Source organism: Mus caroli, chromosome 6 (genome assembly GCF_900094665.2).
Source record: "Mus caroli chromosome 6, CAROLI_EIJ_v1.1, whole genome shotgun sequence".
Lineage (NCBI taxonomy): Eukaryota > Metazoa > Chordata > Mammalia > Rodentia > Muridae > Mus > Mus caroli.
In genome coordinates this window covers 17573408-17584052 of record NC_034575.1, presented here as the reverse complement: position 1 = coordinate 17584052, position 10645 = coordinate 17573408, and the positions used below count along the sequence as shown (strand labels likewise).

Here is a 10645-nt window from a genome sequence, read left to right as displayed (position 1 = left end):
TTCTTTCTTTCTTTCTTTCTTTCTTTCTTTCTTTCTTTCTTTCTTTCTTTCTTTCTTTCTTTCTTTCTTTTTCCACATTGCTTCAGAAACAGATTGATGTTCCCTGTATGCCAATGTATATTCCCCAAACCATCCAAAGGCGACTGCCAACCTTTTCAACTTTAGAATCCCAAGCAATCCTTGGGATCAGCTTGTGATTTGAAGTCTGCCAGAAAGAAAGAAATCATAGACTAGCCCAGGGGTCTGGGAACACCCTTAAAGGCAGCGACTTCCCCAGCAGTGCACAGTAGGGGTGCCCTCCAAATGCCAACACCACACCTTGGTTGCTACTGAAGTGGCTCATGCTAGGCTGGACGGAGAGGTTACTTACACGTGTGGACATCGGTCATACTTTCACACCTCCTGCAGCGGACGTAGCAGCACCAGATAAACTTACACTCACATCTCTCCACGTGCCTGACTACATGGGTGTTGTAGCCTCGGCCACAGCAGAGGAGGTTACAGCCATCCGCGCCTCCTGATGTCCGGTTGCACTCTCTGCCCTGGGTCCCAGGAATCCCCAGTTTCTTGTTCTCCACGCAGTAGTTGGGAGACTTATGAACGTACAGCAAGTCATCCTTGAGAATGGGGGTCTGCCTCTGGTCTTTTTCTCTCCTGCGCATTTTCCTCTTGGTTTTGTCTGAGATCTGGATGCTGTTTTCATATTTATCCTTTAAAACATGCCCAATCTTTTCAAAAGAAGACATAGTTTTCCAGCAGGTTTTCACAGCACAGGAGCCGGAAACTCCGTGGCAGCGGCAGTCCACAGACATTAACTTGGCGACAGCCTAAAACCAACAACGATTGTGTTCAAATGTCATTGGTGCAGTGTTTCATTCAACAGCAGAAACAGTTAAAACTAGCCACTCAAGTTTCTTACGCTTTCGTCCATAAAAATGATGGTTTGAACATAAACCATCTTTAAGGTTGTTTAGAGTTCAAATATTTTGTCATTTATTTCTGTCTAAATGTTTTGACTCTACACAGAAAACCTTCCCACACTACATTTAAAACAGCGGGGGAATGGGGGTTGGGGGAGTGCAGAGGGTCTAGCCTGAAGGTTTGAGATGGATTCCTGGGAAACCATATGGTAGAAGGAGAGAACCAATTCTTTCAAGGTGTCTTCCTGACACCCATATGCTTTGTGCAGCATGGCATGAGCATTAACCACCTATACTAAATAAATAAATGAATGAATAAATAAATAAATAGCTATATAAAATCTGTAAAATATATTAGTGTCAGGTCACCTAGTTTTGCTACTCACCAAAGATGGTCTGAAATCTCACACATTTGCAGGGGGAGGGGTGAGAACGGATGATGCTACGTGGCTGCCTACATGTTTCCGATACCATTTAAAGTCTTGCTATTCGGAGTATGGTTCATGGATCACTAACTCCAGCATCCCTTGTAAGGAATGTAGGCAACCCTGGCTCTCAGTCAGGGACAGAATGAGAAGCTACACTTTAAACCGGAGCCTCGGGAGATTATCACACAAAGCATTAACAGGGCGGTTGCCTTCAGCTTTTCCACTGCACACATGGAAACATCAAGAGAATTTTGCAAGTAACTAGTTTCTCACACTCTTGAAATCTGATTGGCTGGGGTGAGCTGTGAACATGACATAGTTGGTACCTTGTTGTGACACATGTTGAATCTAGTGAGTCTTCCTAGGTTTGGTCACTATAAAGTCAGTTACATGACAGGGTAAAGTGAGAATGAGACCATGCTAAGCCCTGGCTATAGACCACACAAGCAGCCTTGCCTCGAGTTAAAGGAGACGAAACTAGAGTGTGGTGGCTGCTGACAAATTCCCCCACTTTTCTGGAAAATTAATTGAAAACATAACTTCAGTGCTTTATGGATAAACAGAATTATCTTAACATGAAGAGTAAGAAGAGGAGAATTGCCTGGAATTGCAGTTTTGGGGAGGGTAAGGCAGAAAGGCTGTAAACTTGAAGCTAGCCTGGGCCCCAGGCTAGTGAGCCCCAGGCTAGCCTAGGCTGCAGAGGGGGATCTTGTCTGAAGAAAAGGAAAAGATGCCCATGTTAATATAATTTTAAATTCATTTCTAAGGGTGGAATTCAGCTTATACAGCCTGGGGCACTAAATGAAGCCACAAACATTTGTAGTAGCCCCTTGTTTGAGGCTTGCTAAGGTCTAAATGCTCCTGTCTTTGATGAAGTTGGTGTATGAGTTAAGACGAATTTTTCAATGCACCTAAACTAACAATCAAGAGGGTTCTAGTTTTAGGACTCTGAGCTCTTACAGAGGTCAGTATTCAACATATGGCAGAGCAGGTTAACAGATCATCAGGACTAGTTGTAGAGTTCACATTCTGTCAACATGTTAGGGCAAAATGAAAAATTAATCTACCCAATTCAGTGAGTTAAAAATTAAGCAATTAAATAATTTCACAAAAGCAGTTTAAATTCTACTTACAGCTCTTATCAAAACTACAAAATGACCAAGGCTCTATTACTACTGAGATGTCTGCTGAAGGGCATTTTTCTAACAGTCTAACAGTCTAACCACAAAGAATATTTCAAACTATTGTACTGCAGATTTAAACGAGAACATATGATATTGATTTGTACAACGTTTAATACTTCTCGGTAGCATTTAAAACAATCAATAGAACAGTACTCAAACCCTGTCCTTTATAGAACATATGATATTATAATTCTTATTCCTAAAGCTCCTAAACTAATAATTACATTTATTTCTTAGTACACAGAGCGGAACCACCCTATTGTGATAAAAGAACAACTTATTGAATAAGATATGGCACATAGATAACCTGATTTATGACATTTGATATTTGCAAAATACTTGCTTCTTTAAGAGATCTATAGATAAAGTTTAACATGCAGAAAAAATGTTTAAAATTAATGCAATCAGTGACCTTTGTTCGTATTTTAAGTGGTAATGGGTACGGAAAGAAAAAAAATAAAAAGAACTCAGTTAGTGTAGGTAATAAAATAAATTGTCCGAGAAGCCCAGACCTGAGAGTAAGTGTATGTTTAAACCAGATCGGCGTTCCTGATAGTCATCACTTGCTGATTTAAAGCTGCCGTCCCTTCAGGTCAGGACTGAGAGAGAGCCCAACTTCCTTTTACTCTCTACTTTAGACATGGGCGTTGTTGGTTTGCAAAGCACCAAAGACAGAGTGGATGGCACGTCAAATAAATGACCTTTGAACTGTTCACTCACACAAAGCAGTTTTAAAACACCCGCAGTGGCTTTTCTGACTGAGAAGAGGTGACAGAAGCAAAGTCACTGCTGGTGGGGTCAGCGCCTCCCTCCCAAAGCCCAGAAGCTGACGGGCTGTCCTCCAGCTCAGGCATAACTCTGTCCCAGACAGTGTGAGTCCACCCAACTGCTTCATAGTTTGCAAGAATAAGAAAAGAGACTTGCAAATTCGATTTTGTCAGCTACTAAGCTTAAATTAGGATTTTGAGGGATTTTCCTACTCTAGAGAACAACTCTTTTTAAATCCCAGTGTTCCTGAATTTCCACTATTATGTTTTTAAACTTTTAGTTCTATGACTTTTAATCATAATTAGCCCTAATGTAAGTAGAAGAAATATTCTTATATTTTTGGTTGTGAGCCTAGCATTTAACGGCTGAGCCATATCTCCAGCCCAGAAATAGTATTCTTATCACAGATGTGACACATACTTTTTCTCTCCAAGAATTTACATATATAAATGTACCTCGAGGAGAAGAATTCACACATTTCACATGTCATTTGTCCCCATAATATTCCAGAGATAGAACTCGGAATTGAAGTTGAGCAGGACAGTTACTGCTTGGAGAATTTTATGAAACGAGGAGTTTCAGGCTACACACACACACACACACACACACACACACACACGGTTCAACTTTGCCCGCATTAGTGTTTCTTGGAACCGATTTTCATAGATCACGTACTTGATCTGGTTTTATAGCAAGAAATTCTTTTTATTTAATATGTAGTTAATGAACAAGTACTTAGCTGTGATTCCAATTTTATGGAAAAATAAACAGCGTGGTTAAGACACTTGTCTTACATAAATTGGTGATATATGATATAAAGTCTTTGTAACTCAGCAAGATAATCTTAGAAAAACAGAGGAATGAAAGCGGAAAAATAAGTATATTTAAAGATCTTGCCGAAACTCTCCAAAACGGGTGCCCTGTATCTTCTCTGCTGCGGTTCTTAATTAACGTTAAGCAGCTAGTATGGGCTGCAGTGGTTGCTTGATGTTTTCTGGTAACTGGAAAAGAGAATAGCAACCAAATGGATTGTGTGCGGTTATGGGAAAATTCCTTTCTCTCCTCTATTTGAGTTGTTAAGGTTTATAACAATGGTAACAAAGGAAGGTTTTGTTAACTATTGCAAACAGATGTGCCCATTTTGTTGGCCATAGTGTAAACAATGGGAGAGCAATTAGGAAGGTGGCATTTAATCTGCAGGGGTTCCTCATGGAAGCTTTGGGTTGGTAAGTTTCTAATGCAGTGAATTAGGAAAGATATATCCCTGCAACTCCATGCAAAAACAGACACCACCTAAGAGATGGTTTAAGGACTCATTGCCTCCCAGTTTTAAGTCAAACTTAATGCAGATTATTTTCTACACACTGCTTTATCCAGACTTTCCTAGGAATGGCCAGAAACTGGCGTGGAACATTTTGTAACCAACAATTCATTGTGTGAGCCGTGAGAGGACCTGTTTGATTTAGGAACACTGCGAGTTAGGATTGGATGGATGGATGAGCATGTAGCGTTCCTATTCCTCTGACCGACTTCATCTCTTTCTACCCCCCAATACATTTGAACCTGCTGAAAAACAAGACACGGTTGTGTTGTTCAACTCCATATAAATATTCTCGAAACAGGTCAATGAAAATTTGGGGTCTGCCCTGCCCACTTCGTTGAGTCACTCAAAAAAAAAAAAAAAAACAAATTACGGGGTAGGAAAACTTAAAAGTTTATGAGGTAGACATGGTAAGAATGGAAATATTTTCAGCACACCAAAAGAAATACCCATAAATATTCCAAGTCACATTATTCCCAGAAGTTCTGCCCCGGGAAGACATCACATCATTCTCTCAGCCAATCACCGCCCGGCAACATTATTCTTGGAGTCATAACTTTAGGAATGGTGTCAGAAACCAATTGGGAATCAGAGTATTTAAGGTCAGCGGTTAGAAAATCATCTATCCTGCTCACAGTACAACTAAGCGCCAGTACCCACATTTCTCTGAACGCTTTCCTACAGTTTGAGTTTGGGATTTTGAGAGTAGAAAAAACCAGCTCAATTGAATGCAGACCTTAAACTTTGCTCAGAAAAATATGCCTGACAGATCAAAATCATAATGGCCAATATTAAAAACTGAGTCAATTTCTCGTCTATGTTAGAGAAACCTGCTTTTTGTTTATCTAGACTTTTTTTTTAATGCTACCAGTGGAAAGAAAAATACAAAAATATTTTGAATTATAATACCTCTGGAGAAAAGACCAATAAAAACACCCTCAAAATAATGAGGTAAATGTTTTGTAGTATTTTAGGATTTTACCTAGAACAATGTGAGTGAAAAAAAAAATCAGTAAAGGAAACTGAAATTTGCACAAAACATACCCCTCTGAATGTACAGAAAAATGGTGAAAAAGCTATGTAGTATGGAGAAACTGAGTTTCCCCAGCCAATAGTGCAGTGTATTAATATTGATGCTGAACAAAATTAAAACGTACATAACCATTTAAGAAAGTATTAACAATGATAGACTCTCATATTGCTACCTAATTTGCAATTGCTAGCATTTAAAATGAAATAAAACTAAATGTTATTAATAAAACAAATTTTCTTTAATACAAATGTTTTAAGGTCTTCCATAAGCTCAGACCCAACTTTCTTTAAGAGTTAATCATAAGATGAGCTTTTGAGGTTTTTGTTTTGTTTTGTTTTGTTTTGTTTTGTTGTTTGTTTTCTTTTTGGTGAAATATTTAAATCACTATCAAATTGTTTAAATAACAACTAATAATGAATACTTATGTAACTGTTTTCTCATCCTTTAAACATAGTGATTTGATGCACCCTGGTGATTTTTTTGAGCAAAATGCTAGAGTTTAAAGGAACATAGGTTAATTGCATTTAACTTCTTTCCTATTAATATGTTAGAAATAGCAACTATTCCTTTATTTAAAGTCAGTCAGCATCTCAGTCTTGCTTTCACAAGGAGAAACCTTAGGCATGCAGTGCTGAACATGAGCATCTGGGGAAAAGGCATGCAGCTAACAGCGGTGCTGAACAACAGCAACTGTTAGCAACAGAAAGTCCACTTCTGAAGTTCCTACATAAACTATGGGGGACTGTCATAGCCTCCTCACGGAGTAGTCTTGTTTTCTACTTTACCTGTTTGAATTTCACGTTCAAATGAAATGAAAATGCAGATGTAGATTTGTGGTAATATTTTACTGAGACTTCTAGCTTTTTAGTATTTTCAACGAAAGCAAGCAGTTGAATAAAGAAAACTGGCTGAAACTTCCAAGCATTGTGAATGAGCCTCATTATTCGCTTGCCAAAAGCGTAAAAAACAAATGCAACATATACTTTAACTGTTCCTAAGAGATACTGCAACTTGTCTGAATTTACTTCAGGAAGCTGTTGAAGTTTGGCAATTCACTATAACTTTCCCAAAAGACTAACATTTTTATGAATACATATTTTCTGTGACATAATAAACTTTTTAAGACAGACACATTGACATATAGTGTATATTATTTTGAATTTCCAATTACCTGTCAATTTTCCATAAACAACTTTTGCTGAACAAAAAAATAGTGGTTGTAGTTTCCTTAAGAACACTTATTGGAGAAAAATATAAACCTGACAACATATTAACACATTTAAGAATTGTTGTCTACTAAACAGTAGATTTAAAACAATAATCAAAATTCATATGAGGGGATAACACATGATTCGGCCCAATAAATGATAGATACAAATCTCATCCTGGAAATGCCAGAAATCAGTCTATCTGACAACCAATAAAACAACAGGAGCATGTATATCTTTTATTTAATAATGTTTTGATATACAAAGTGCACCAACATTAATACACGCTGCTGCAGAATTCAACTCATATTAATGGTGTTTGTCTAAATGAAACCAACACAGTCAATGCACACCCAGGAAGGAACAGCTGCCTATTTTATTTCTTATACTGTCAGCGTTTGACTCTTAAATCATTGGCATGGATTCACCCGGAAGCATTAACTGCAGTATTATTTACCCAGCGACACTAAAGTTTTATTCAATTTCCTAATACATACCTGCCGCCCCGCTTCGTTGTTGTGCAGATTCATGGCTAGCAGGACTCTGCTTTCTTTTCCTGTGGTGTTTCTGATGGGAAGATCTAGAAACTTTCGGCTGAACCACATGCCGTACTGGACATCATCAGAACATCCTCCCCAGTGCCAGCCTTCACTTGGTGAGCCACCATTCTGCAAGGTGGTATCACAGGAGCATTCGGTCATGTTGCCTGCACTGCATGACCTGGTGACAGAGTGCACCAGGCCCGCTGCCATGATGGCATAAATGAATGCTGTCTCCTTGGTGCCTAGGAAGAAAACATTGATGAATGACAGAGCCGGCCCTTTCTGTTGACATTCAGCCCTAACCTAAACCTCTCACTTGCTGTCTTAGGAGGCAATCAAGTTTTTCAAGCGTTTACAATAATGTGTGAATATTTGGAAAGGAAATCTACTATCCTAGATTTTTTTTTCTTTTTTTCTTTTTCTTTTTTAAAAAGCAGCATTATTGGTCTGTATTCCACATAGGGATGACACGTGCCATATGGTCACCCACTCTCCTCGTATATTACAATTCATGTTTTTAAACAATGTGTAAGCTTCACTAGTACCTGCCTTAGTGGTTCATAGCTAGAAGTAGCTTATTAGTACACGCTGAATGTAAATCCTTTATATGGACAATGTAAATGGGCAATTAAAAAGGAAACAGATTCCGTATCTTTTTTTTTTTTTTTTAAAGTATGCTGCTTTCGCAAAATACAATCAGAAAATTTTGGTGTGATTTTTCTTTAAATAGATTCTATGCAAACTAAAATTAGCAAAAATCAAGACAACTGGTAGATACATATTCGTTTTCTTTCACATCAACGATAAGGTTTTAAAGCGGGAGAATATGATGAATAACAATCACTGGTATTGAGTTGTTAACATTTTACACAGTGCAGTGCAGCTGGCTTTATAGTCATATAACTAATGAGAAGAAGATAATTGAAAACTTGTAAAAATGCATTGTTGTGGAAAAGTATACTACTTTGAAACAGTTGCACTTTGTACTCCATCAGTAAAGTTGGAGTTAAAATCTTTGAAATCGAATTTCCATTAAGACGTTCATAAAACAGACTCGGAAGGCCTCAGCAGGCAACTGTTTTCTTTCCAGATGTTTAGATTGGAATAGAAACTGCTTCACGCCCCTTGTCCAATAAACCTTTTCGGCAACGAATGCTTCTGCATCTCAGCAACTGTTTAGGACACATTCTTTCTCTTATTCTTTCTTTCTCCTCCTGGTTCTTAGCCCTTACCCAACCCCCACCCCCAGGCCAGGGATCCTTCAGCATCACTTGCCAGACAAAACTCAGAGCTGGGATGCACAGCTCTGTGGAGGCGCGTGCAGAAACTGAGTGGAGAAGGGTCAAAGTGCAGTACGAACGGAAACGAACTTTAAAAAACGACAGCGCATCTTTCAGTGCCTCGGGCCTAAAACTCCTACTTTGCTAATATCTCAGGAAGCGTCCTAGCACCACCATCCCCGCTAAGTCAACACATCTGTAGGAAGAACTTTTTCTTTTTCCACTGCACTTTCCCCGTACCGCAGAGATAGCTCCCGCCCGGTTAAGGAGAGATGGAAGAAACAGAAAAGTGGGGGACGCAGAAGTCGCACTCAGGTGACAGTCCCTTAAAAAAGAAAATCACCATTGTGCACTAAACCTGGTGTTCCCAGGAGTCAGTAAAACGCGTGGCTGTGCTTCAATTGCCACTTGTCCGCAGCTCTGGGCGCCTCAGAGCTGCTTAAATCAAAGCAGATGCGGCTGCATCATTCCCGGCTGTAGACCTCATGTTTGTCCAGCTGGTCACCCACGGAGCGGGGCGCCATGGGGTCCTAGGGGTCGATGGGCTAGGAACTCAGTTTTTCTGAAACTTTGGCAGGGGCCAGGGGAAGCAAGGAGGATCGCAGCCCTTCTAAGAGTCCTTCTGTAGATCTGGGACGTCCCTCCCCAGGCCGCACCTGCACACTGGGGGCTGGCCCTTGTTGCCCCAGTTCCCCCCACCCACCCCCACGCCGCACCAAATGTTCCATATTGAAGACCTTGCCAGCACCGAATTGTGCAGGCGCTATACACTCTATCGAAGGTACACGCAGAAAAGCTGTCGACTTGTATGTCCCACCATCCCCGAGGGTCCTGGTGACTCACCGCTACTCAGCTCATAGCCAAAGAGGGGGGCTGTGGCGAGCTGGGTGGAAGTGGTAGTGGCGACCATACAGTTCCACCTCTCGTGTCGGAACTGGCTTCTGCACTCCTGAATGCCCAGTCTGGCGCCCTCGCGGATGCTAGGCAGCAGGTACGGTTTTCTCTTGCACAGCTCCTTCTGGCGGCTGTTCAGCGGCAAGTCGGCGCAGCCCAGCTTCTCCGGTACCCCGAAAGAGGCGATGCCCAACCACCTGTAAGACGCGGCGCCCCTGAGGTAAGCCTCTCCCCTTTCCCTCCCCCACCCCAAAAGCGTTCCTAGGGTCTCCACCCCTTCTCTCCCAGCCTCAAGTTGAAAGCCCACTAGTACGGGTCATCCCTTTGACCAGCCACCCTATATGCCTCCACAGAGCCCATACTCACATCCAGTTGCCCTGGGTTCCGCAGGGGAGCAGCGACAGCACAGCTGCCCACAGCGCACACAAGCTGGGCAGGGCCAGGAGCGCCGCTCTGTCCATGGCCCACGCATGGAGACCCCCAGCCCCAACCACTCCTCTCCTCTCTCCTCTCTCCAGAGGCCCGCAGGGCCTGGGGTCAGTTTCTTAGCACCCAGTTGTTCCTTGCTCTCTTTCCTCTGGAAGGTAACATTAAACAGGGCAGCAAGGACAGAGACTACCAGCAGTCCCCTAGGCAAGATAAGGCGGAGAAAGTAGCCTAGGGTCCTCTGGCGCAGAGGTGAGTATGAGCTGGAGATGCGGGAGCTTCCCTCACTTTCCAAGGTGAGAAACTTCTGCTGATGTCTCTGTGTCTCCATCGCCCCAGGCTTCTCCTCGCATCTCCTCCCCCCCGACCGCGCCTGGAGTCTGATTGGCTCAGCAGCAATCCTGTACCTCACCATCTGGAAACTTCAATGTCTCATTGGCTAACAGTGGGCTCTGCGGGGGGCGCTCCTGGGCTGAGCCTCCGTGACTGTCTAACTAGACCTGGGAGTGTCATGACCTTTCCTCCTCTCACAATGTCCTTAGAGGAGGTCACTGCGAGATTGAGTCAAGCGGAGAGCAAAGAAACGATGAGCACGTCTTAGCATCCTTGAGAGAAAATCTAGCCACGTCTAGATTTACCCT

General features: G+C 41.8%; 1 protein-coding gene across 1 annotated transcript; it reads right to left on the bottom strand.

Annotated features, from left to right (window-relative positions):
• Window positions 1-72: 72 nt before the first annotated feature.
• Wnt16 (Wnt family member 16) lies at window positions 73-10319 on the bottom strand. Its single transcript, XM_021165682.1, has 4 exons — window positions 9945-10319; window positions 9528-9775; window positions 7360-7646; window positions 73-827 (listed from the first exon to the last, which is right to left on the bottom strand). Exons 1-4 carry the CDS (start codon window positions 10037-10039, stop codon window positions 363-365), a joined length of 1095 nt encoding a protein of 364 aa, XP_021021341.1. The 5' UTR covers window positions 10040-10319; the 3' UTR covers window positions 73-362.
• Between the last annotated feature and the right edge of the window lie 326 nt (window positions 10320-10645).